The 27,365-nt window shown below is 44.4% G+C and overlaps 1 protein-coding gene across 2 annotated transcripts in view; it reads right to left on the reverse strand.

Moving 5' to 3' along the window:
• Nucleotides 1–27,365, reverse strand: part of PLEKHM2 (pleckstrin homology and RUN domain containing M2) — a 1,089,177-nt gene that overhangs the window by 352,170 nt on the left and 709,642 nt on the right. For both annotated transcript variants that reach the window (XM_044061870.1, XM_044061869.1), the window contains one exon: nt 14,063–14,132. In XM_044061870.1, coding sequence (XP_043917805.1) covers nt 14,063–14,132 — 70 coding nt within the window. The remainder of the gene's footprint in view (nt 1–14,062; nt 14,133–27,365) is intronic.

Raw genomic sequence — 27,365 nt, forward strand, 5'->3', positions numbered from 1 at the left:
TCTCTTTCCTATCTACCTGGTCAATCATCCTTTTCTTAACCGTATTATGACACCAATACTTAAACTTTTTAACATATCTCAACCCTTTCCTATTCCCCATGAAATCTATATACATTACTTCCTTGTTTAGAGCATTGTCATCGCTGTGTGGCCTAGCACCAGCATCTGACCCCCCCCGCTCTGCCATAACTAAATGTAATCGGAATATTCTGACCCTCCCTGTTCTCTTTCCCTCATTTCCTTCCTTGTAATCTATCTTCCTTTTCATTCTCCCCTCCGAAAGCACCGTTTCTAATATAATATTATAACAATTAAAACATTGCTGGGGGTTTTAAAACTGTATCCTATTAGTTGGTTAAATACAACTCTTACACAAATCTAGCCTATATTTAACTTAGGCCCAGTCACTGACTTATCTTTACTTTCCTAAACTCAGAACAGCAGGTTCTGCTCTCTAATCTTGAAAGATCCATCCATCACCATTTAAAATTACGGTCACTGCTGCGTCTTATAGACTTCCCAAACCGTACATTTAAAACATTTCGGTCATCTTAATAGTCCCTCTCTTTACATTATCTTACTTCATTCCATCCCAAAGCTGGTTTGCATTGGCTATCGTGTTAAGACCACCCTTATCTCAACTTGCCAATATTTCAATACAACTCACATGACAGACTGCCCCAAGACCAAGATGAATCCCTATAAACTCAACCACACAACAAAAAAATATATACACAGCAATATATTAAATAAAGACATAATAAAGGTCCCACACAGATCATATGCATCAGCACTTCCCACGGGGTCCATATAATCCCTCTGACGAATGGCTTGTTTCAATCGAGCTATCCAGTTCTCGTGATAGAGACCAACATTAAAACTGTTTACAGTCCCCTCATTTACAACAATCTCTTACAGTTCATATCCATCTTCTCCCTTTATAATATCTATCTCTTCTTCCGATTAGGCCCTAACTAACTTACCAATTCCCAGAATTTTCAATACCAGTCAAGTAATGTTTACAGTCATAGGTTGGTACTAGGCTATCGGCCCAAGGGCCTATACAAGCCTAGCCATAAAAATTCCCTGGATATTTCTTCCCACAATATTTACTTCTCTGGACCCCAGTCTAGCAGGGCGACTGACATGATCCCTGGGGTGAATTTCCCATCTCCCATCCAATCAAGGCTCCTTTTGAAGAAGGCCAATGAGGCACTCTGACATGTATGGGCCGTCTATTCCAGAGTATGGGGAGTCTCTGGGTCAGGAACCTATCCCTCCAGCATGTTTTGTTCATTGTGATGACAAGGTTTAGATCCCTGAAGCATGTGGCTCTGAGGGATTGGGATTTCTTTAAGTGCATGTCCAATAGCTCAGGGTTTGACATGGCCTTGTATGTTAAGCAGAGATCGCCTCTGAGTAGACGATATGCCACAGAGTATAGCTGGAGTTTTTTTTTTTTTAGATGGTCTGCATATGGCATCTGCTTTAGGCCTGTGATTCTTTTAGTGAGGTATTTCTGTGGCCTTTCCAACTGTTGCAGCTGTCTTGTGAGGTACATACCTAATAGGGCATTACACTCTATAAGGGGTCTAATGAGGGATGAGTACAGTGTGACAATAACCTCCTTTTTTCTGGATGAAAAGCCCTTAGTGATGAGGTGTGCCACATAGAAGGATTTCCTGACTGTTGTGGCGATATGGTTATCGAAAGTGAGACCACTGTCCACCTGTGTCCTCAAGTCTCTCATCACACTTTCGATGTTTAGTGTACTGCCACCTATGTGGTAATTCATGGGTACATGTTTTTTTTTCCAAAGGAGTTAACTATACATTTCTTGGCATTACGCTTGAGCCCATGGCTCTGGCACTAGGCATCTGTTTCTATAAGGCCCTTTTGTAGAATATCCACATCATTTGGGGATTCAAGAATGGCTCCCAGTTTGCAGTCATCTGCGAACTTTGTTAGCCAGAGTCCCTTAGTGTTGGCCTGTACTTCAGAGAAGTAGATGCCAAACAAGAGTGGTCCCAGGACTGAACCCCGAGGTACTCCACTTGTCTGGAGCTGGATTTGGAGTCAGCTACTTTTACAGTGTGGGTTCTGTCAGTAAGCCAGTTGGCAACCCATCGAATGACGTAGGGATTTATGCCCAGCTTAGTAAGTTTATCTAGGATTCCAGAATGGGGGATGGTGTCGAAGGCCTTGGCGAGATCCAGATAGGCTGTGTGGACCGCCTTACCCTCGTCCACAGAGACTGATTCGAAAAAGTCAATCAGATTCAGGAGACAAGATCAGCCCTTCACAAACCTAAACTGGGTGGGGTCCAGTGTTTGAAGGTTGCCAATATCTTTGTTTATACGTTCCATGATAATGCGTTCCATGCCCTTGCAGATCAGGCACGTCAGACTGATGGGACGGTAGAGTCCGGGATCCAAGGCGGATCTCCCCCCTTGTGGAGTGGGATAACTGTAGCTGTACGCCACTCAGTGGACATGAAGCCTGCGGCGAGGCTATGATTAAACATGACATTTAGGTGAGGTGCCAGTTCATTTTGTAGTTCATGTAGTACACAGCCTGGGATGTCATCTGGTCCCATAGATGCTGTATTCTTAGCTTTGGAGAGTGCGGTTTCTACCGATGTGGCCGTGATTACTGGAATTTGGCAATCTTTTTGGTATTGAGATGGGCTCTTTAGGGGGGTGAAGTTGGCACTAAATCGATCTGCCAGGATATTGGCAATATCCTTGGGATCAGTATATTTAATGCCATTCTGTTGTAGCTCTGAGCATTGCCATTTAGATTCCTGACATAACTATAGAATGCCTTGTGGTTGTCTTTGGAATCTTTGGCAATTTTATTTTCGTAACTAGCTTTGGAGGATTTTATGAGGGATCACAGCTTCTTACTGAGGCTGGTGAGGGAGTTTTTTGCATCCTGGGATTTTCCTCTTTTCTGCAACAGTTTCTTCCTTCTGTTGTATAGTTTGTTTATAGCAGGGGACCACCAGACTGGCTTTCTTTTTTTGGAGAAGAGCATCTTGGTTCTATTTGGGATGGCACGATTCATGCACGAGTGGATGTGCTCGTACAGTGCCTTAGTGTAGGATTCTGCAGTTGAACTTTCAGATCCCGTCTGCATGGGTGTCGTGAAGTTTGTCACTTCTAACTTCAGTACCATGAAGTTGGTTTTGGAGAAGTTTTTTAAGGAGATTTCCTTACTGGGGGGTGGGGGTGGGATTTGGATGCCAAGGGTGATTTGCTTATGGTCAGACCTGACCAATGAGGGGGCGACCACTGGTGTGGAGCATCTATCTCCCATGTTGGTAATGACCAGGGTCTAGGATATTGGAGCCCCTGGTGGGACAATGGATTAGTTGATCCAGGGCGTTGGAATTTATGAATTCCAAGAACCGCTGGGAAAAGGAGTTGGTACCAGAGTAGTTTTCCCAGTTAATGGCAGGGTAGTTGAAATCACCCAGTATTAGGGCATTTGGTTGTATCTTAATATTTTCCAGTATGTTTAGAAAGGTGTACTGAGAATCTTGGGGCATGGTGGGGGATCTGTAGCAAACTACAATTTGGATTGCAGTCTTACCTAGTGTTAGTTGCACCTGGAGAATTTCAGATGCATTGTGTTGGGCAACTAGCCTGGAGGTGTGAATATCCTTGGTGAATATGGACACTCCTTCACCTTTAGTGTTTCGGTCTTGGTTTTGTGGCCGAAAAGTGTGGTAAGAGTTGTAGCCTGGTATTGCAGGGGTGCTCTCTGGAGCCTTGAACCAGGTCTCAGTTACTGCACAGATATCTATGTTCTCCATTTTTAGGACTGCCTCGAGAGTGTGCATTTTGAGGTTTAGACTTCTAGCATCGAGTAGCATTACCTTCAGATTTTGCATGCTTGTATCGGTTACGGTGGTGGTTTTATCCTTTGAACCTTGCCTAAAAAAGGCACTATAGGGGTGGCAAGAGCTTTAGCCAGTAACCTGAATCCCAGGGGTGACAAGTGCAGACCATCTCTGGCAAAGCATCGTGGTTTGTCGATCATGTCTTCCCAGGCAGACGGATACTGGATCCCCTTTGAATGACACCAGAAGCTTAGCCAATTGTTGAAGTCAATCATTTTGTCCTTGTACTGTGGTATCATTCTGGGCGAAGGCAGGATGCTACTCAGGGCTAGGGTCATACCTGCCTGGGCCACATAATCCAAGAGCTCTTCCATGTCTCTTTTCATGTAGTCCTGGGAGGTATGTCTCAAGTCATTCACTCTAGCATGGACAATGACAGAGTCGTATTTGTACTTGTTGTGGAGTGACTTGAGTGCATGCGTTATCTGGCAGATCCTGGCACCCGACAGGCGGCTGACTGTAATTTTCTCCTTGTTCAGCCTGGTGAGTGGGACATCAGTGTGCCTGACTACAGAGTCACCTATGACTAAAGTTTTGGGTACATCGTCTTGCCTTGGGGGCTGTTGTTGGGTGGCACACTGGTGTTGTGAGCTATGTGTCACTTTGGTTGTGACTGGTGTTTGTTTGCGTTTCAGCTTTGGAGGTCCTTGTTGCTTGGACAGGTTAATGTTAAGGGCCTCCACATATGTGGGCTTAGTGTTGCTGTGTGTGGGTGTTGATGGTGTGGGTTTTGAAGGGCTATGAGTTGCTTGAGGTGTAGTCCAGGTGTTAACCTTCTCCTCTTGACGGTCTAGCCCAATCTTGGCCAGAGAGAGCTTTGCTTCCAGTTTGGTTATGTAAGTGCATCTCTCGCAGGTTGTAGTGTTGGGTGGTAGGAGGAGAGGATTGTCTGTGTACATGAGGCAGTTGCCGCATTGCCCAGGTATGCCCAGATTCACCATGTGGACAGGAGAAATCACCGGAAGCTGACCCTTGGACATGCCTGTTTAGGTTCTTTTTTGTAAAGTTTAAGAGCTGTTTTCCCTTACCTTTGCAAGGTACTTTGCAATTGTAGGCCTTTTAGTGCCTACGATTAATTTCTCCTTATTGCCAAGGAGAGTTGAGTGCTTGTATCAGTTTCAGGCTTCCTAGTGCTTTCCAGCAGGTTCTAGAGCAAGTGCTAGTCACAGGGGTTCAGATTTGAAATTAGTGCTACCACTGAGAAACCAGCTAGTTCTAAGGGAAAAATCGAAGAGCAGACTTTCTGGCACCTGGAATAGTTTAACTGTAACCTCGCAGTGCTGCACACATAGCCGGCCTTAGGCATAGGCCAACTAGGAGGCCGCCTAGGGCTAGAGTTAAACTATCTCTTTATTGACAAGGAGAGCTGAGTGCTTGTATAAGTTTCAGGCTTCCTAGTGCTTTCTAGCAGGTTCTAGAGCAAGTGCTAGACACAGGGGTTCAGATTTTAGTGCTACTACTGAGAAACCAGCTAGTTCTAAGGGAAAATTTGAAGAGCAGACTTCCTGGTTTAACTGTAGCCTCACAGTGCTGCACGATGCGAAAAATGTGCAAACACACGCATTTTTAAGCCAGAAAGTTGAAAGGGATAGAAATCAGCCTAATAAAATTACAATTTCAGAGCTGGAAACCACTCCTCTAGAGTTAGATAGGCAGTACAATGCTCACCACTCCCACTGGTAAGCAGGACTTCCCTCTACCACAGCAAGGTCTGGATAGCTCTGAACACAGAAAAAGTCCTGAGATAAGCAAAGCCTGGGATATGGACTGGCTAGGAAAGGTGGGAAACGGGCAAACAGGATAGTATTTTTTTGTTGTTGAAACAGGCTAAACAATGCAATAATACAGTAAATAAACACAGAAAAGGCTAACACACTTGAGTGTGTAGTCTTAAACAGTAAATGCAATTAAAACGATTTAAGAGGCAGTAATACAGCAGAACAAGTAGCTAGTCTACATATACAGAGAAGTCTATATATACAGAAAAGCAGCTAAAACAAACAATTCAGATGCAGTGCAACCTAGAGCACTCGAGTTGTAGCAATATTAAGGCAATTACAGTCATAATAAATGCTCTAAAATATACTCTACATTTTCAAAATGTTTGAGAAGCACAGTCTGAACACAAGGAGATTCAGGCAATTTTTTTTTTTTTGAAAGGGAAAAAGGAGAAACAGAAGGCCTTCTCAGATGTTCTCTGTCTTTTATATAACTTGTGTAACTACTACTACTACTTTTACCCTTCGTATACTTAACAGTCCACTCTACTATCTCCTTTAAATTTTCCTCCATCTGCTGTTTCCTTCTTTCATCTTTTCTACCCTTTCTCTTAATCACTTTTGACTTCGGAATAGTGGAAAATAGTCTCTGCCTTCAATACAAGTTAAATCCTGTTGCTTCTCACCTCCATTACTCAGATCTCACTCTATTGCTGGCTTTGCTTCCTCACCAAGTCATACATTTACTGGCTTCTTAAATTGCATTGCCTAGCTAGGACCAGTAAACAATCATGTAATACGCTGAACATGGATTGTCAGTGTAGCTGGGTACATCACCTTCAATCTCGGCCTCTTCTCTTGACACGCTCTGATGACAGGCCACTTAGTATTCCATTCAGTCCTGGTCTCATAGGAATAATCATGATCAATATACACTATCACATCACCCATACTCAGCTTCTTTCCTGGCTGCCACAACTCCTTCAACAGGCTTTCCTTTTTTTCAAAAGTTTACAGTAACGATTATCGGCTTGGGCTTACTGCATTGCCTCCACCCCTTCAGGTTGCCATGCAGTCCTATGAGCTCTTTCTAATTTTATTTCTTCTTGGGGGATGTCAGCCCACCTCCCCATTAACCGTTTCCCGAACTCTGTACAGTCCGATCCCTCTGATCATTCTGGAATTCCACTTATTTTTTAAATTTTTTCTTCTAGCGTTATCCTCAAGATCCATGAGTTTTGCTTCCAGGCAGTCAACCCTTGCTTCTGCTGCCATGACTCGAGCTTTAAGCCCTTCATTCCATGCTAAAATGTCCTGAATGCCTGTAGCATGCTCATTCAGGCCATTTACCACATCTTCCATTTTCTGTTCTTGTGCTGCAACACTTGATAACAAAGTCCTTTTGACATCCTTAGTTTCAGCCCATATTTTTTCAAGGGTGACTTTCCCTTACTGTATCCCTTCCTTGCTCACCATCATTGGACTTTCATTGTCTACTAACGTTTTGGATTTACTCCTCCTAAATTACTTTTTCTTCATCAGACCACCTCCTCCTACGTCTGGCAAAGCCTCAAGGGGAAACTCTACACCAGAAGGTATTTCTACAATTATTAATTTAAGTTCCAGCAGAGGTCTGAGTTTTAGCATTTTATTAGCACTGAGCTATACCAGAAGTCTCTTGAAAATAACTTCTATCTACAAGATGTAAACATGAAGAACAAATGAAACGGGACAGGTACTGGCACTGCTAATCTGTTAGTGACATCAATGGCAAAATAATCCACTGCTCTTGATGCAACATTTTCCAGATAAATACCAAATGAAAAATCCATCAGAGTGCAGTTTCCTGAAACCGAGGGGATTACTTTTTTTGAAATAATGTCAGTGAAAAGCAGACATTAAAAGATGCAGAATCAATTTATGGCGGACATAAGTGGATGGCATATGCAATTTAAGTTCAGTGTCTTATGGTTTACAAAAGTACAGTTGTGTACACTTACCATAAATGTAGATGTTTGAGTGTATTCACTGTTGCAGTCATCACACTTGGGTTATCTGCCTGCAGGTAGCCCTCAGTCGGCCCGAATACCTGAGACTTAGTATTTCTGCGTCAGATGCTGTCACTTCTTCCTTGATGTCAGGTCGTCAGGGGTATAAAAACAGGCAGTTGACACCATTACATCAGTTTTTCTTGCCCCAAATGTCAGGAGCACCCAAATAGGGAGCTAGGATATGGTGGGTAAATGTACACAACTGTACTATGTTCTTCATGTTTCACTGTTGCAGTCATCACACTTGGGTTGATTCCCAAAGCTGAAGAAGGGTGGAGGCAGTCAAGAAGACTTGGGGCTGGCTAGTAGGCCTTGCAAGACTGCTGTAGCAAAACCTGTCCTGGATTTGGAAAAGATAGGCAGGTGGTAATGCTTGGTGAAGGTATGTACAGAACTCCAGGTAGCAGCTTCCAGGATGTCCCTGGTAGGGACTCCCCTGAGAAATGCTGTAGAGGTAGATGTAGCCCTAGTGGAATGTGTTCTGACCCCCGGAAGGGTTGGTTTTCCATGGTGTTTGTAGCAGAAATAGATGCAGTGTGCTATCCATTTGGAAATGGCTTGTTTTGAAATGACCTTGCCCTCTGCCCCTGTTGCAAAGCTGACTAGCAACTGGTCAGATTTTCTGAAAGGCTTAGTCCTATCAAGGTAGAATATGAGCTGCCTGTGCACGTCCAAAGAGTGCAGTATCCTTTCCCCTTTATTTTGAGGATTAGGGAAGGTTGGCAAATGGATGGATTGGTTGAGAGCCACACTGGACACCACTTTAGGCATAAAGGAAGGGTTAATCCGGAGGGAAACCCTGTCAGCATGGAAAATAATGAAGGGTTCCACCACCATCAGTGCTTGTAACTCAGACACTCTTCTAGCTGAAGTGATGGCTAGAAGCAAGGCTGTTTTCCAAGAGAGGAATTTTAACTCTGCTGAAGAGCAGGTTCAAAAGGGGGAAGTGTGAGCTTTTCCAGTACAAAGTTAAGGTCCCAAGTAGGGATGGGTGCTCTCCTCGGTGGCCTTCAGTTGTTTGCCCCCCTCTCAGGAACGGTTTGATGAGAGGGTGAGAATAGAGGTGTCTCAGTATTGTAATGAGATGAGATGGCAGAGGCATGGATCTTAATGGAGGAGAAGGATAGGCCTCTGTGGAGTAGTTCTGTTAGGTAATCCAGGATTAGAGGTAAGGAGGGCAGTGCTGTGTCCTTTCCTTTAGACTGAATCCAAGAACAATGCCTTTTCCACTTTTCAGCATAGGATTTCCCTGTACTGGGCCTTCTGGCTTCAAGGATGACGTCCAGCACCTGTTTGCTTAGGGTTGCTGGTATAGTATTTAAGGAATAAGTCAGGCTGGGGTTTGCAATTGTGGATGCAAAATCTGTTTCTCCTGCTGAGAAAGCAGGGTTGGGGGTCTGGTGTAGGTGCCAGGGTGGCACCGTTGTCAGGCTGCACAGGAGTGGGTACCAGTGCTGGCATGGCCAGTCCAGGGCAATCAGAATTGTCCTTGGCCTGTCTTGTTTTATCTTGAGTAATACTCTTGAGCGAAGGGGCAGAGGGGGAAAGGCATACATTGAGAGGTTTTCCCATTGAAAGGATAAGGCATCCACTTTCCAGGCCCTGCTGTAAGAGTTCATAGTGCAGAATTTGCTTAGATGGTGGTTGTAGGGGGAGGCAAAGAGACCCACCTCAGGGGTCCCCCATTTCTGAATCAGAAGGTTGAAGGTGCTGGGTTCCAATTTCCACTAGTGTGGGTCTAGGAGATTTCTGCTTAAGTTGTCTGCCAGTGAGTTTTGTTTGCCTGGCAGGAATTGAGCTTGTAGATGGACTTGGATGTCCAAGGCAGTGTTCCACAGGGCCATAGCTAACCTGCAGAGTGGGTAAGAATGGGTTCCCCCCTGCTTGTTGATGTACCACAACTGTGGTGTCTGTTTTTATCAGCAGCTGTCCTGGCAAGAGCAGGTATCTGAAAGCTGTCAGGACATTCTGTACAGCTAGCATCTCTTTTTGGTTGATGTGCAGATGAATCTGACTTGGGCTCCAGTGGCCCTGAATACATTTGCCAGCCATGTGAGCACCCCATGCATAGTCTGATGCATCTGTGGTTAGGGTCTGGGTGGCATGGGGTTGAGTAAAAGGCAGTCCCTTGTTGTGGTTGCATGCCTCTGCCCACCAAAGGAACTCTGTCCTTAGACAAGTTATGATAGGAATGACTGTTTCCAGGTCCTGAGAATGTTGGCACCAAAGACTTTTTAAGTACCACTGAAGTTTCCTCATATGCAGTCTTGCATATGGAATTAGCAGTATACATGAGGCCATGAATCCTTGGGCTTGCAGTACTTTTCTTGCAGATAGCTGGGTTCTGAAGGGCCATTTGTTTGAAGTCTGTCAGATAGACTTGTTTTTCTGAAGTGAGGAATGCCATCTGGGAAGTTGTGTCCAAGCTTGCTCCCAGGAATCCAATCTTTTGACTGGGTACCAGTTGTGATTTTTTTTGATGGTGTACCCCAATGAAGTGAGAAGGCTTTTTACAAATGCCAGGTGCTGAAGCAGCAAATTCTTGACTGTCTGCCTGAATCTGGCAGCCGTCCAAGTACGGGTAAATATGGATATTTCTCTGCCTGTAGTTTGCAATGGCTGGAGCCAGGCATTTTGTGAATATCCTGGGTGCAGTAGATAAGCCAAAGGGAAGTGCAGAGAACTGATGCAGGGTAAGCATCTTGAATTTTGGTACCACCAGGAAGGTGTTGAGAATTGAAAGATCTAGAATTGAGCACCAACAGCCATCTTTCCTGGGTACCAGGAGGAGTCTGGAGTAGAATCCTTGACCCATCTGTTCTTCTGGAACAGGCTGAATAGCAATGTTATATTAAACAGGGAAAGTACTTGGTTTTGAGCCTCTGCCCACTGGTTTGGAAGAAGGTCTGGAAACCCGCTTGGGGTTGGCAGTGAATGGAAACAAAATTTGTACTCCTGGGACACAATGTTTAGGACCCCTCGGTCCTGAGTGATGGACATCCAGTTTTTTCATGAAGGGCAAGTTTTCCTCCTAGGGGCACAAGCAATTGGGCAGGGCTAGGAAACAGAGTGAAGTCATTGTGAGTTTTTTCCATAAGGAGGTGGCTTACCACTCCTTGCTTTAGGGGTGGGGGCACTCCATTGCTTAGATCTCTGCATACCCTGAGACTGTAGTCTGGGTGGTCTGTTTCCCTTGGGTCTGGTTTGGGAAGGCCTGGAGGGTGCTGGAAAGGACCAGTGTTTTGAAGGGCAATGCCTACTGAATCTAGGGGGTTGTACTTGTAGGAATTCTTTAACAGTCTGCATAGACTTAGCTTTTTCTTCCATCTTTTTAAGAACCTCTTCTGCTTTGGTGTCAAACAGTCCTTATGCAAAGGAGTGTCTAGTAATTTAGATTTGACGTGATCTGGCAAGGTCTGCTCCTTCAGCCAAGCATGTCTTCTTAGTACAGAGCCAGTGACTGCTGCCCTGCAAGATGCTTCTAGGGCATCAAAGCCACACTGCAAAGTATGCTTACTAACTTGGTTTGCAGAGTGCATAAGCTCCTGCAATTGTTTTCTGCACACTCTGGAAAAGTTACCACTTTTTGCTTAATAAGTTCCATAATATGTTGCTGGTATTTCAGCATATGAAATTGGCAATTTAATGCCCTGATAGCAAGAGCTGCAGAGGTATATACCTTCTTACCCCACCTGTCCAAAGCTCTGGAATCCCTTTCCGAAGGGGTGGGATTTTTGGCTGTAGTAGTTGGGAGGATGGCCTAATGGTTAAGGTGTTTGCCTTACAAACACAAGGTGCAGGGTTTGAATCTCACAAGGGATAATTGGCTAGGCTTAAAATGGCTCGCAAGGGCAGTTAGCCTAGTACTAACCTATGAACACCCTTAGGCCCCTGGGAAATGATCTCTGGGTCAACAGTAGGATTCTTGAAAAGAAACTTGAGTATCAGGTACTCTGTAGTACCTGTCTGGTTTCCTAGGGGCAGGAGGTAAAGGGTCTGTAAGACTGGATTCCATGAAAACATCACCTACAACATCCAGGACAGGGGGTATAGCTGAAGGCCTGTGCTGAGGCAACTCTAAAAATTCTCTGAGTCTCTTTTTGGACTGAGGATAGTCTTGGCATTCCCAATGGAAATGCTCTCTTAAAGTATGCAAGGTTTCACCAAAAGAAAAATCCTCTGGAGGGGAGGCAGAGGGAATGGATTCCTCTGCATCTGAATCCTCATAGGCGGATAAGGGCATGTCTTCATAATCAGAAAGGTCAGAGTCATCAGACTCCTGGTCTGTAAAACCTGAAGGGGATTGGATTCTTTGTCTCTTTGCAGAGGAAGGCTGGCTTCCCCTAATCAGCATAATAAGGTCTTTGGCCATTCTAAGCATTTGTTTTTGTGGCATGGGTGCCTGAGCATGCGCTTTGGTCATCAGTTTTCTAGGCATAGTGCGTACTCTGGGCCTAAGAAACTCAGTAGTTTTAGTTTTGGTTAAAAATGAAGTTGTCTGTTTCGAACATCGATAGAGCAAAAAACTGCCTCAAGCCGGTGCCTGCACAGCGGTTCTGGACCCATCCAAGGTAGAGACATCCGCTGGTTCCATAGTCGAAAACGCATCTTGCGGCATACCGGACTCCAAATGGGTCTCAGCAGAGGCCTGCGAATCCACTGAAGCGGGCATCAGGGGCTGCAAAGGTGCTTGAGTACTGGCGGATTGGCCACTAGCTTAACGGAAGCGTCATTGGCAGTTTTGGAACTATGCGGTCTCTCTCTGTCTTTATCCTTACGTTTTTTCAGAAGATCGGTAGTCGGATGGCTTCCGAAGCCATTTCATAATACGGAGATAGAGAGCGAAAGAACTTGGTGACAAAGAGCCAGATGACGAATGGTTCGGGTGTTAAACAAGGCACAAAAATTACAGCGAGGGACGTCGTGGTCTGGGCCTAAACAGGTGATGCAGTAAGAATGAAAATCTCTCTGAGGTATTTGCTTTCCACAGGCAAGACAATTGTTAACTTTTTCTGACATTGGTTAGAGCAAGAAAAAATGATCCCCAACGGGGTATTTAGCTTTAGAAGACTTCAGGATTATTCAACTCGAAAATTAAAAAATCAGGTAGCGGCCGACAGGTACTTGCAAACTGCTTCTGGCTCCTCCTCGGCAAGAAAGACTGATGTAATGGCGTGGGCTGCCTGTTTTTATACCCGACGACCTGACAATAAGGAAGAAGCGACAGCATCAGATGCAGAAATACTAAGTCTCTGGTATTCGGGCCAAGTGAGGGCTACCTGCAGGCAGATAACCCAAGTGTGGTGACTGCAATAGTGAAACGGGCTACCTGCAGGCAGATAACCCAAGTGTGTTGACTGCAACAGTGAAACACGTAGAACAAAGTCATTCCTAGGGCAATTCCCATATTATAGCTGCCATCAAGACACTGCAGAAAGAGGACTACACAGTGTACAAGCCTGCTCACTTCCTTATCTACTTAAAGGGCTCTAAATCTGTTAACAATTACATACCCAACTTAAGACTGTCTTGTCTGTTTAATCATGAATTCCCTAGGTCTAAGGAATCAGCTAGAATCATCTGTAAGGTTGTTCTACGTACTTTAACAGTAGAAAATACTTCCTCACACTAAGCATGGTCCATACTGCCTTTCTCCAAATTGTGTCTCACAGCACAGTAATTGCTTCAAAATACTGTTATGCTCTAGGAGTCCACTGACTTCTTTTAAAGTATGTGAAACATTTCATCATGTCCCACCAGCACCTTCTTACTACTTTTGTTGCTTGAATCGCACCTTGCAGACATGTAACAAGTCATGTGCTTTCCAGAACAACTACTTTAGAGTTTTTGGCACAGGCTCTTAAAACTGCCACATTTTAACTGCCCTTCCAATCTTGTAAGGCATCTTCTTTTCCTTTCTATGCTACACTTGCACATCAACTGTATTACATTTATAATATAACCTGGAGAAGCTTTCAATATGCATGTAACTGTAAACAAGATAACATATAAAAACATTTATCTGTTTACATCTTTGTAATGATGTGGTTCTACAGAGCACAGTATTATTTCTGTGCATACCAAATGTGATAAATATTTCAAGTACAGGATACTGAAGACTATACAGTATACGGAATTACATGGGTTATAGCTATTTCACTGAAAGTACATACATAATTAGTACTTATATTGTGCATAAAACAATGCATCTGCAAGATGCAGACAGACTACCTGCCCTAAACCATAAAACTGCATCGCTAGTGAGAAGCAATGGAAGGAGATTACATAAAAACAGGGATGCTACTGATGCAGCCAAATATGTACAAATATTTGGAATATATGGGAGACAAAGCAGGGGAGCAACTAATTTAACATTTTTCCACACTCACCTTGTAGAGCTGCTCTTCATTCTCTTTGAAGACATGGATCATTAACATCAGTAGAAGGTTATTATCCACTCTGAGGAAGAAAGGTCAGTCAGCAAAAAACAAAATGAAACAATCGTGCCATTTCCCACTAAACACAAGCTATACATTAAACTCAAATTAACACAGTAATAAATACTGTGACACCACATTCAGTTTCTAATAACCACATTTTGGAAAAGGAAAGACGAGTTTCCACAACAATTCTTTGAACTAGTTTTCATTGAGAATGTAACCATTATCTTATACTCACTGTATCGCTGAATGAATAGCCTACTCTAACTGCTTCAGAAATACAATAGATAACAGTGATATGTTTTGGGGAGGCTTGTGTGTGTGTGTGTGTGTGTGTGTGTGTGTGTGTGTGTGTGTGTGTGTGTGTGTGTGTGTGTGTGAGAGACTAGTTGCATCTGTGTTCGATTCTGCCATTTCTGGATTGTTTAGGTTGAAATGTAATAAAGCAAGTAGGTGTGGGCTTGTACAAACCAAACAGGGTATTTATTTATTTTACAAAATAGGTAGGTTAGGCTACTGATATGATCAATGTACTCCCAACACCACTCACCTCCTACTTTAACTAGAAAAAAACTGATGCTAATCACACGTGCAGTGGCTATAAGGTGGCACTCTACCAAAAGTGATCCAAAGAGCAGAGATCTCACAGCTCCTTTAGTGGATAGACTTCTCTAATTGCTCTGTATCAAATGTCAGAACATTTACAGTAAAAATTTTTTGCTTTTCCATGAAGTGTGCCTGGGTACAAGTTCACAGTGAGGCTGACTCATAGATGCTACATATTAAGACATGAGTTGAAGTTCAGAGAGTATTTGCTGTGCATCAAATGCTGACATGGCAGCCTTAAAGATGGAAACCACAGAGGATGGAATTGATTCCATAGCATCTGTAGGAATGGTGGTGGTATCACTGTACAGCAGCCTAACAAACTGTAGAACATTAGTAACAAACTAATATCTGTAAAGCAGATCTAAGTGATGCTGATATGGATACACTGCTTTAAAAACATGCAGGATGCATGGTGTCTTCCAGGAAAAAACTAAGACTAAGGAAAAACAGCACCTAGGTGACGCTGGAGATGTTTACTTCAAAGCCGGGCAAATTTGATGAAAAGACTAGTGACTGGGGTTCCAGAGGAGGAAGAAAGTACAGTTGTGTACGCTTAACATAAATGTAGATGTTGAGTGTTTTCACTGTTGCAGTCATCACAATTGGGTTATCCTGCCAGGGGTAGCCCTCAGTCAGCCTGAATACCAGAGGCTTAGTATTTCTGCATTGGTTGCTGTCACTTCAGGACTGAAGTCAGGTCGTCAGTAGTATAAAGTAAGGCAGCAGACGCCATTACATCAGTTTTTCTTGCCCTGTTAGGAACCCCCAAGTGGGAGCTAGGATATGGTGGAAGAACCCTACCAGTATAAAGTAAATACCAAAAGCTCCTTGTAAGGTGAGAGAGAGAGAAAAAAAGGGGGATGGAGGGAGGGAAACCAGAACTGCAATAGTGAATACACTCAAACATCTACATTTATGGTTAAGTGTACACAACTGTACTATGTTCTTCGTGTTTCACTGTTGAAGTCATCACATTTGGATTGATTCCCAAAGCTGAGAAGGGTGGAGGTAGATAAGAAGACTAGGGGCTGGCTAGGATGCCCTGCAAGACTGCAGTGGAAAAGCCTGCCCTGGATTTGGGGAAGATAGGCAGGTGGTAATGCTTGGTGAAGGTGTGGACAGATGTCCATGTGGCAGCCTCCAGGATGTCCCAGGTGGGGACTCCTCTGCGGAAAGCTGCAGTGGTGGAGGCTGCTCTGGTAGAGTGAGTCCTGACCCCCTTAGGGGGAGACTTCCCATGTTGCTTGTAACCGAAATGGATGCAGTGTGCTATCCATTTGGAAATGGTTTGTTTGGATATGGCTTTGCCCTCTGCCCCTGCAGCAAATCTGACTAGCAATTGATCAGTCTTTCTGAATGACTTAGTCCTGTCTAGGTAGAATCTGAGCTGTTATATGTAACATCCAGAGTGTGCAGGATCCTATCCCCCTTGTTTTGTGGGTTAGGGAAAAAATTGGGCAAATGAATGGATTGGCTGAGAGCCACACTGGACAACACTTTGGACGTGAAGGATGGGTTAGTCCTGAGGGACAACCTGTCAGCACAGAAGATGAAGACGGGCTCCACAGCCATGAGTGCTTGTAGCTCGAATACTCTTCTGGCTGAAGTGATGGCCAGTAGCAAGGCTGTCTTCCAGGAGAGAAACTAACTCTGCTGAGGATGCTGGCTCAAAGGGGGGCAGGGTGAGCTTTTCCAACACAAAGTTTAGGTCCCAAGCTGGTGTAGGTGCTCTTCTGGGTGACCAAGTTGCTAGCCCCTCTTAGGAACAGTTTGATGAGTGGGTGAGAGAAAAGAGGGTGCTCAGTGTTGAAATGAGCAGAGATAGCAGAAGCATGAATTTTAATAGAGAAAAAGGAGAGACCACTGTGAAGCAGGTCAGCTAGGTAATCCAGGATGAGAGGTAGGGAGGGCCTGTGCCGTATCAGCTCCCTTAGCCTGAATCCAGGTGCAGAACCTTTTCCATTTGTCAGCATAAGACATTCTAGTGCTGGGGGGCGTCTAGCCTCATGTATAACATCTAGAACCTGTTTACTAAGATTGGCAGCTTGATCAGTGGTCAGGGGATAAGCCAGGCTGCCAAACTGAGGGTCTATAATTGGGGATGCATGAATTCTCCTTCCCTCTGGGTCAGGAGGGTTGGGGTCTGAGGGAGATGCCATGGTGGCAGGGGGGACAGGCTGCACAGCATTGGGTATTCAGTGCTGGTGAGGCCAGTCTGGAACAATCAGAATTGTCCTTGTTTTTTTCTCCCTTATTTTGAGCAGTACCCTGGTAATGAGAGGTAGAGGGGAAATGCATAGACTGAGAGGTTGACCCAGGGGAAGGATAGGGCATCCACTTTCCAGGACCTTTGGTGAGGCTCTCTGGTGCAGAACCTTCTGAGCTGATGGTTGGAGTTGGAAGCAAAGAGGTCGACCTTCGGGGTGCCCCATTTCCGAGTTATTAGGGTGAATGTTCTTTGGTCTAGCTGCCACTTGTGTGGGTCCAGAAGATTTCTGCTTAAGTTGTCTGCCAGAGAGTTTAGTGAGCCTGGCAGGAATTGTGCTAACAGGTGTAGTTGCATGGCTGAGGCTGTGTGCCAAAGGGTCATGGCAAGCCTACATAAAGGGTAGGAGAGAGTCTCTCCCTGCTTGCTGATATACCACATCACAGGGGTGTTGTCTGTTTTGATCAGGAGAGCCCCTGGGGAGAGAAGGGGCCTGAAAGCTGTCAGTGCATCCTGGACCAGTAACATCTCTTTTTGGTTGATGTGCAGATGCATTTGCTGTGGGCCCCATTGCCCCCTGTATGCACCTGCTGTCCAGATGTGCAATCCAGGCATAGTCTAATGAGTCTGTGGTGAGGGTCCGGGCGGCAGTGGGGGGGGGGGGGTGAGAAAGGTAGTCGCTTGTTGTGGGAGCATGCTGTTGCCCACCAAAGAAAAATCTGTCCTTAGGCAAGGTATCATTGGTATAAGAGTTTCCAGGTCTTGAGAGTGTTGACACCAAAGGCTTTTGAGGTACCACTGAAGTTTCCTCATATGCAGTCTGGCATAAGGAATGAGTAGAATGCAAGATGCCATGAACCCCTAGAGCTTGCAGGATTTCCCTTGTGGATAACTGGGTTCTGGTGGCTAGTTGAGAGAAGTAGGCTGTCGGGTACGTTTGGTTTTCTGGTGTAAGGAATGCCATCTAGGATGCTGTGTCCAGGCTTGCTCCCAGGAATGTAATCCTTTGAGTGGGCACCAGTTTGGATTTCTTTTCGTTGATAGGGTACCCCATGGAGGACAGTAGGGACTTTACAAAGGACAGATGCTTGAGGTTTTCCTGTCTGCCTGAATCAGGCAGTCGTCTAAGTATGGGTAAATTTGTATATTTCTTTGTCTGCAAAAAGCAATGGCGGGAGCCAGACATTTGGTGAAAACTCTGGGTGCAGCAGATAAGCCAAAGGGAAGTGCAGAGAACTGAAAGTGCAGAGATCTTGCCCTGAAACGTAGATATTTCCTGCATGATTCCCTAATTGGGATATGGAGGTAGGCCTCTCTTAGGTCTAGGGTGGCTAGCCAAGAATTTTTGGAGAGCATAGGTAGTAGTTGCTGGAGGGTATGCATTTTGAATTTTGGTATCACCAGGAAGGTGTTTAGAATGGACAGATTGAGGATGGGGTGCCAGGTGCCCTCTTCTGGGTACCAGAAAAAGTCTGGAGTAGAAAAGTACAGTTTTGTACCTACCATAAATGTAGATGTTAGAGTGTAAACACTGCTGCAGCCATTACACTTGGGTTATCCTGCCGTCAGGTGTTTCCCCAGTTGGCCTGAGTTCCAAAGCCTTGGTCCGGCGTCGGTTGCTGTCGCCTCCTCCCTGACGTCAGTGCGACAGGGGTATATAAGATGCAGCCAACGCCATTTTCTTCAGTTTTTCTTGCCCCAGATGTCAGGTGCCCCCAAATAGGTACGCAATTCATATTGCTAATAAAACATACATAAGAAAAGCAAACAACTTTCAGTTACCAGCAAATACTCCCCATAGGTAGTAAAGGGTAGAAGGCATAGGTATGTACCAGCAAGTAAGAGGGGAAGGAGGGAGGGTAGCCTGGACTGCAGCAGTGCTTACACTCTAACATCTACATTTATGGTAGGTACAAAACTGTACTATGTTCATCGTGTTACACTGCTGCAGTCATTAAACGTGGGTGGAATCCCAAAGCTGAGGTAGGGAGGCTGGTTCTATAAGGCATTAGGGGTGGCTATAAGGCCCTGCAGCACAGCAGTGGCGAAGCCAGCTCTGGATTTGGAATATAAAGGCAAATGGTAATGCTTGGTGAAGGTATGCACAGAACTCCATGTTGCTGCTTCCAAAATATCCTTGGTAGGTACTCCTCTGAGGTAGGCAGTTGAAGTGGCTGTTGCCCTAGTTGAGTGAGATCTAATGCTGCTAGGTACAGATGGTGAGTATAGCAGAAACGTATACAATGTCCTATCCATTTTGATATAGTCTGTTTTGAAATGGCTTTTCCCTGTGCTCCTGCAGCATATGCTACCAGTAATTGCTCAGATTTTCTGAAAGCTTTGGTTTTGTCCAAGTAGAAGCGTAACTGCCTGTGAATGTCCAAAGAATGTAGTAGTCTTTCCCCTTTGCTCTGTGGTTCTGGATAGAAAGTTGGCAAGTGAATAGTTTGGTTTAGAGCCACACTTGATACCACCTTTGTCATAAACGTAGGGTCAGTTCTTAAAGACACCCTGTCCTGGTGGAAAATGAGGAAAGGTTCCACTGCCATTAGTGCCAGTAATTCTGAAACTCTTCGTGCTGATGTTATTGCCAGTAGCAGAGCAGTTTTCCAAGAGATGTATTTTAATTCTGCTGTGTTAGCTGGCTCAAAAGGAGGTAAAGTTAATTTTTCCAAAACAAAGTTGAGGTCCCAAGTTGGGGTAGGTGCTCTACAGGACGGTCTTATGATTTTAGCCCCTCTGAGGTACTGTTTGAGCAAAGGATTAGAAAAAATTGGTATATCCGTGTTGTAATGAGTAGAAATGGCTGAGGCGTGGATCTTGATGGATGAGAAGGAGAGGCCCTTGTCCAGCATCTCAGTTAAATATTGAAGTATCTGAGGAATGTTTGGAACAAGAGGGTCAATGCTGTGCACCTGGTTCCAGGCACAGAATCTCTTCCATTTATCCGAGTAGGCTTTCCTGGTGCTAGGCTGTCTGGCCTCCAGAATGACATCCATAACAGCTTTGGAGAGAGGCATTGCTTGCTTGACTAAGGAATTTTCCATGCAGCTAGGTTTAAGGTCTTTAGCTGGCTGTGAAGTATCCGATTGTTGTGCTGTGTCAGCAAATGTGGGATTTGAGGCAAAATCCAGGGTGGTTCTTGTGCTAAGTTCTTTAAGATTGGGTACCAGTGCTGGCGTGGCCAGTCTGGTGCAATCAGGATCATCTTTGGCTCTTCTTGCTTGGCTTTTATGAGCACCTTTGGAAGGATAGGTAAAGGAGGGAACGCGTATACTTGCAAGTTTTTCCAGCTGAATGAGAGGGCATCCACTTTCCATGCTTGTGGATGGTACCTCCTTGTGCAGAATTTCTGTAGCTGGCAGTTCATTGGGGATGCAAACAGATCTATGTCCGGGCTCCACCATTTTTGTGTTATCATTCTGAATATTTGTGGATCCAATTCCCATTCGTGGGGATCCATGACGTTTCTGCTTAGGTCATCTGCCAGTGTGTTTTTCTCTCCTGGCATGAATTGTGCTTGCAGATGAACTTGGTAGTCTAGAGCTGTGTTCCACAAGGTCATGGCTTGTCTGCAGAGGGAGTAGGAGTGTGCACCCCCCTTGCTTGTTTATGTACCACATAACTGTGGTATTGTCTGTCTTTAGTAGTAGTTGTCCTGGATGCAGCAGGTCCTTGAAAGCTATAAGTGCATTTTGTACAGCTAGCATCTCTTTTTGATTGATGTGAAGATGCCTTTGCTCCGTGGGCCACTCGCCCTGAATACATTTTCCTGCCATGTGTGCTTCCCAGGTGTAATCCGATGCATCTGTAGTCAGTGTTTGCATGGCTGTGGGTTGAGTAAAAGGCTGTACCTTGTTGAGGTGACAAGCTTGAGCCCACCATCGAAACTCCTGTTGAAGGCAAGGAATTAGTGGTATAATTGTTTCCAAACTTTGACAGTGTTAAGACCATACACTCTTTAGGTACCATTGTAGTTTCCTCATATGCAGTCTGGCATATGGAATTAGTAGTATGCAAGATGCCATGTGGTCCAAGGCCTGCAGAATTTTTCTTGCAGGGAGTTGGGTCTTTGTTGCCATCAATTGAAAGTATCGAGTCAGTTGTCCTTGCTTGTCTGGCGTGAGATAAGCCATCTGGGCCGTTGTGTTCAAGCTGGCACCCAGGAATATTATCTGTTGTGAGAGCACTAGTTTTGATTTCTTTTCGTTTACTGTGTACCCCTGGCAACTTAACTTTTTTTATGAACGCCAGATGCTTTAGAAGAATGTCCTTGCTCTCGGTTTGAATCAGGCAGTTGTCCAGGTATGGATAAATTTGAATTCCTTTTTGCCTGCAAAATGCAATTACTGGTGCCAGGCACTTTGTGAAGACCCTGGGCGCAGTAGATAAGCCAAAGGGCAGTGCAGAGAATTGATAGTGCATTGAACCAGATAGAAATCTGAGGTATCCTCTGCAGTTTTGTCTGATAGGGACATGCAGGTATGCCTCCTTGAGGTCCAAAGTCACGAGCCAAGCTTTCTTGCCCAGAGCATGGGAAGAAGCTGCTGTAGTGTCAACATTTTGAATTTCGGAACATCCAGGTAAGTGTTTAGAGAAGAAAGATCCAGAATGGGTCTCCAGGCTTTGTCCTTTCTGGGAACCAGAAAGGAGTCTTGAATAAAATCATTGTCCTTGCGCCTGTGGTGGTACCTTTTCAATAGCTCTCATGTCCAGGAGTGCTGTAATTTGTTTTTGAGCCTCTGCCCATTGATTTGGTGGCAGATTTGGCATTCCTTTTAACCTTGGCAAAGTGTGAAAGTGGAACCTGTAACCTTGAGATACAATGTTGAGAATCCATTTGTCTTTGGTGATGCAATGCCAATTGTGATAGAAAAGTGCCAGTTTTCCTCCTAAGGGGGCTGCCAAGAGAGAGCTGTTTGGCAACTGTAGTGGGAAGTCATTGAGGCTACTTTTTATAAGGTTGTGGCCTGTCTTCCCCTTCTTTCTGGCCTGGTGTATCCCATTGTCGAGGCCTGTAAGGACCTTGTGCTTGACCTCTACCTCTTAGACGTCTGTATCTGCCTCTTTGAGGTCTGTCTGTGACTGGAAAGGACCAATTCTTGGTTGGCCAATTTCTGCTAAAACGAGGAGGCTGAACCTGCAAGAAATCCTTCACCATTTGCATATATTTTGCCTTATCCTCCATCTTCTTTAATACCTCCTCTGCCTTAACTCCAAACAACACATCCCCCTGCAAAGGTGCATCTAGTAATTTTGCCTTTACATGATCTGGTAACGTATGTTCTTTTAACCAAGCATGCCTTCTAATGACAGAGCCTGTAACTGCTGCTCTACAGGAGGCCTCTAAGGAATCAAACCCACATTGCAAAGTATATTTTCCCACTTGTTCAGCTGCATGCAATAAATCCTGCATTTCTTTAAAATTAGGAGGATCTGAATCTGGAAGCATCTTTTGTTTCAACTGAGACATCAAAAATTGCTGATATTTTAGCACGTGAAACTGGCAATTTAAGGCTCTCATTGCTAAAGTTGCAGACGTATATACTTTCTTTCCCCATCTGTCTAATGCTCTGGAATCTGTCAGAGGGAACTGGGTTTTTTGCTGATGAGGCCTTAATCCCTTTGGGTCCCTGAGAAATAGTTTCAGGGTCAGCAACAGGGCTTTTATACAGAAATTTGAGAGAGTCAGGGACTCTGTAATATCTATCAGGTTTAACTGGGGCTGGAGGTAAGGAGTCAGGGTTTAAGCTGGATTCAGTGTACACATCATCCACAATATCTAACACTGGCAGAATAGCAAGGGGTCTGTGTTGAGGCAATAAAAGGAAGTCTCTGAGCCTTTTCTTGGATTCTGAGTAATCCTGGCCTTCCCAATGGAAATGCTCCCTCATGGTATGTAAGGTCTCCCCAAAGGAGTAGTCCTCAGGCGGAGAGGCTGATGGAATTGATTCCTCAGCATCAAAATCCTCATAAGGGGGTAAGGAATAGCCTAGGTCTGAGGATGAATCTGAAGAAATGGACACCTGGTCAAAAGATTCATAGTCTGCATCCTGTCTGGGCCTTTTATCAGGAGGGGGATGGGACCCCCTGATCAGGGTGATTAGGTCTTCGGCCATTTTGAGCATTTGTTTCTTAGGCATGGAAGCCTGTCCTGGAGAAAACTGTATCTGTTTCTTTGTTTTTAAGGGGGCGTTAGACTTAGCAGAGGGTTTAATGGTTAACTGGGTAGGTCTGAAGACACCCTCTGAGGCTTTGGATTGCTCAGCTACTTCGGTTCCCTCAGGAGGGTTAGTTTCGGTAGGCTGAAAACAGAGCGTCTGAAGGCCCAGCCAGCTCCACGTGGGAGTCGGAGGCGGTCTGTGGTTCTGTGGAAGCGGTCGTCAGGGGCTACATAGGCACTTCGCTGAAAACCGGGGAACTGGCGACCTGCCTAGAAGAGGCCTCGTCGTCTGTTTTGGGCCTCGGATGCCTGTATTTGTCTTTGCGCTTTTTATGTAATCCGGTCGTCGGAAGTTCTGACGGCATGGTGTAATTGAATTTTCTGCCAAAATAATGTCGGGCAAAATCAAACAGATGTTTAATAGTGCGCTTGTTAAACCTAGCACAAAACCAACAACCAGTGATGTCATGGTCTGGGCCTAGGCATGGAATACAATAGGAGTGGAAATCCTTATGAGGTATTTGCTTCCCACAAGAAATACAGTTAAATTTTACTGACATCGGTCTGAGGCAAGAAAAAAAGTTTCCCCAATGGGGTACTTAGCTTTGTAGAAGACTTCGGTTCTGGATTCGGAATGAAAATCTCAGGAGTCGGCTGACCGGCACTTGCGAACTGCTTCTGCTTCAGGCACCGTGCGGCAAGAAAGACTGAAGAAAATGGCGTCGGCTGCATCTTATATAGCCCTATCGCACTGACGTCAGGGAGGAGGCGACAGCAACTGACGCCGGGCCAAGACTTTGGAACTCAGGCCGACTGGGGAACCGCCTGACGGCAGGATAACTCAAGTGTAATGACTGCAGCAGTGTAACACGATGAACATCCTTGGCCTATCTGTTCTGCAGAACGTGCTCCATTGCCCTCAAAGAGCAGGGAAAGGACTTGCTTTTTTGCCTCTGCCCACTGGTTTGGAGGAAGATCCGGGAACCCTTTTGGGGTTGGGAGACTGTAGAAAGAAAATCTGTATCCCTGGGACACTATGTTGAGGACCCAGCAGTCGTTGGTAATGGTGGCCCAAGTACTTGCGTGGAAGGAGAGTTTTCCTCCCAGGAGCAAGTGCAGGTGGTCAGAGGGTGGAGGTGAAAGTGGAGAGTCATTGTGAGTTCTTACCATGAGGGGGTGGCTTTGCACTCCCTGGTTTAGAAGTGGAGGAACTCCATTTTTTTTATATCTGCATTCCCTGTGGCTGCTGTCTGGGGGGTCTGCTTCCCTGGGGTCTGGGCTAAACTGACCTGGATGGGGCAGAAAAGGGCCAGTGCTTAGAGGGGCAATGCCTACTGAAACTGGGTGGCTGGACCTGTAGGAAATTCTTAACTGTCTGCATAGATTTAGCTTTTTCTCCCATCTTTGTTGAGACCTCCTCTGCCTTGGTGCAAGGGTGCATCCAATAATTTAGATTTAACATGGTCTGGCAAGGGCTGTTCCTTAAGCTAAGCATGCCTTCTAAGGACAGAACCGGTGACTCCTCTCCTGCAAGAAGCTTCTAGGGCATCAAAACCACAGTGTAAGGCGTGCTTCGTTACTTGACTTACAGAGTGCATTAACTCTTATTTTCTGCACAAGCAGGAAAGGATGACATTTTTTGCTTGAGTAATTCCATGGTATGTTGCTGAAATTTTAGCATATGGAACTGACAACTTCGTGCTCTGACAGCAAGAGTAGCTGAGGTGTATACTTTTTTACCCCATCTGTCTAGTACTTGGGAATCCTTATCTGAGGGGGTGGGATTCTTAGCAGACGTTGCTTTAATTCCTTTAGGCCCTTGGGAAATAACCTCAGGGTCAGCAGTAGGATTTTTGAAAAGAAATTTGAGAGTCAGGGACTCTGTAGTACCAGTCAGGTTTTCTGGGACCAGGAGGGAGGGTGTCAGGAGTCAAACTACATTCCAAGAAAACATCATCCACAACATCCAGGACAGGAGGAATGGCCAGGGGTTTGTGCTGTGGAAGATCTAAGAATTCTCAGAGTCTCTTTTTAGACTGAGGGTAGTCCTGACATTCCCAATGGAAATGCTCCCTTAAAGTATGAAGGGTTTCCCCCAAAGGAAAAAACCTCGGGTGGAGGCTGAAGGAATTGATTCCTCTGCATCAGAATCCTCATAAGCAGAGGCGTTGCATGTCTTCATATTCAGATGCGTCAGTCATCAGACTCCTGTTCAGACAAAATTACTGGGGACAGATCTCTTTTTCTTTTGGAAGGGGTAGCTTGGCTTCCCCGATCAGCATTATAAGATCTGCCGCCATTTTAAGCATTTAAGATTGAGGCAAGGAAGCAGGAGTCTGAGATTGGGTCATCGGTTTCTTCGAGGTGGTTCGTATCCTGGGCCTTAGAAACTCGGTAGTTTTCAAAAGAACGGTAGACACGAAAGAAGTAGTCAGTTTGTGTCGAGAATCGGTAGTGTGAAGTACTTCCTCGGAAGCCAGTGCCTGCTCTGCGGCTCCGGACCCATCCAAAGTAGAGACAACCGCAGGTTCCTTAGTCGAAGAAGAGTTTTGTGGCATACCAGACTCGGAAAGGGTCTCATTAGCGGCCTGCAAATCTACAGAAGCAGGCATCAGGGGCTGCGAAAGCACCAGAGTACCAGCGAACTGGCGAGTAGCTTAACGGAAGCATCATCGGCAGTTCTGGACCTGTGCGGTCCCCTGTCTTTATCCTTATGTTTTTTCGGAAGATTTGCTATCGGATGGCTTAAAAAACACAAGTAACCAAACACAACTAGTAAAACAAAAAAACACCTTTCACCAAAAACGAAAATAGCAGCCCAAACTGGATTTTAAATGTCTTTACTTCAATTCCGGTACCTCGGCCTTCGCCTTCTAATGGAATAACTTACAATGTGAAAAAACAGTTTATATACATCACCCTTCATGAAATTAATTAGCAACAATTAAACAATTAACCATTTTTTTCATCCATTCAAAAATGTAAAGTCATATCAAACTCCACTTTAACATTACATTCACATTTTATAACAATTAATAATCAATACCTTAATACATATAGTTAACAAACTACCCATCTTACTACATTTCTAAATTCATTCCTTTTGGATACAAAGTATTGAAATTAATAATAAAATTTGATTCCATATTTAATAATCTTTTTTGAAAGCCATGATCTGCCCACCCCCTACTCCATAGGGTTTAGCCAGAATACTAAATATCAAATTTGTACTTATGCCCCCATGCTGTTGGTGAAAATGACTGGCCACTGTACTATCAAGCCTCCCATTCCTAATGTCTCCTAGATGTTCCATTATTCTTAATTTTACCCTACGTTTAGTTTGTCCTATATGCCATTTCCTTTCCTCACAATTACATCCTAAAATATAAATAACCCCAAAAGAATTGCAATCAAAATGATCAATGGCGTTATATAAAATGCCATCGATTCTAGTACCATCTACATTTTTAATCTTAATACATACCTTACACCTACCACATGCATGAGCACCTGCATTGATCGCCTTCTCTCTTTTGCCTTTATATCTGACTAATTCCTTCAAATTACTGAATCTTCCATATGAAAAAACTATATTATTGGGAATTATTGTTTTCAAAGTATCATCATTAGTAATAATGGGCCACATATCCAACACCACTTTTCTTAGGATGGGAGAAAAAGCTGAAAACCTATTAACAAAAAACATTTTATTTTTTTCACTAAATTTTGTTCTATCTTAATATGTCACTTCACTGCTTTTTCTACCCATAGTATCAAACTTTTTACATTGAGACCCACAAGGAACCAAACCCAGTTCTCTTTCCACTTTGCCTCTGTGTAACTTAATACTTTCCCAAGGGTATCCTCTACTTTTTAATTTTTCACAAATTAAATCAAACTCCACTTTAACATTCTTTTTCTCTGAAATATTCCCAGCTATTCGTTTAAATTCCCCAAATGGTAAAGAATCAATTAAATGAACACTATGCATACTAGATGCATGTAAAAAATTATTTACTGCAGAAATTTTATGATAGGGTTTATGCTGTATCTTCCCATCAGACCCCACATAAAATTCCACATCTAGAAACTGAATAGTTCTTTCACCCAAATTAAAAGTGAAATCTAAACCACATGGATTTAACCTTAGACTGGAAATAAATTCATTGAATTCTGTAGGATCCCCCTTGCATAGAAACAAAAGGTAATCAATAAATCTTTTATATGCGACCACATTATTCTGATAGAAACTATTAGAATACACAAATAAGTTC

The sequence above is a fragment of the Protopterus annectens genome, chromosome 2.part0, assembly GCF_019279795.1.
Source record: "Protopterus annectens isolate FY-2018-M chromosome 2.part0, PAN1.0, whole genome shotgun sequence".
Taxonomy (NCBI): domain Eukaryota; kingdom Metazoa; phylum Chordata; order Ceratodontiformes; family Protopteridae; genus Protopterus; species Protopterus annectens.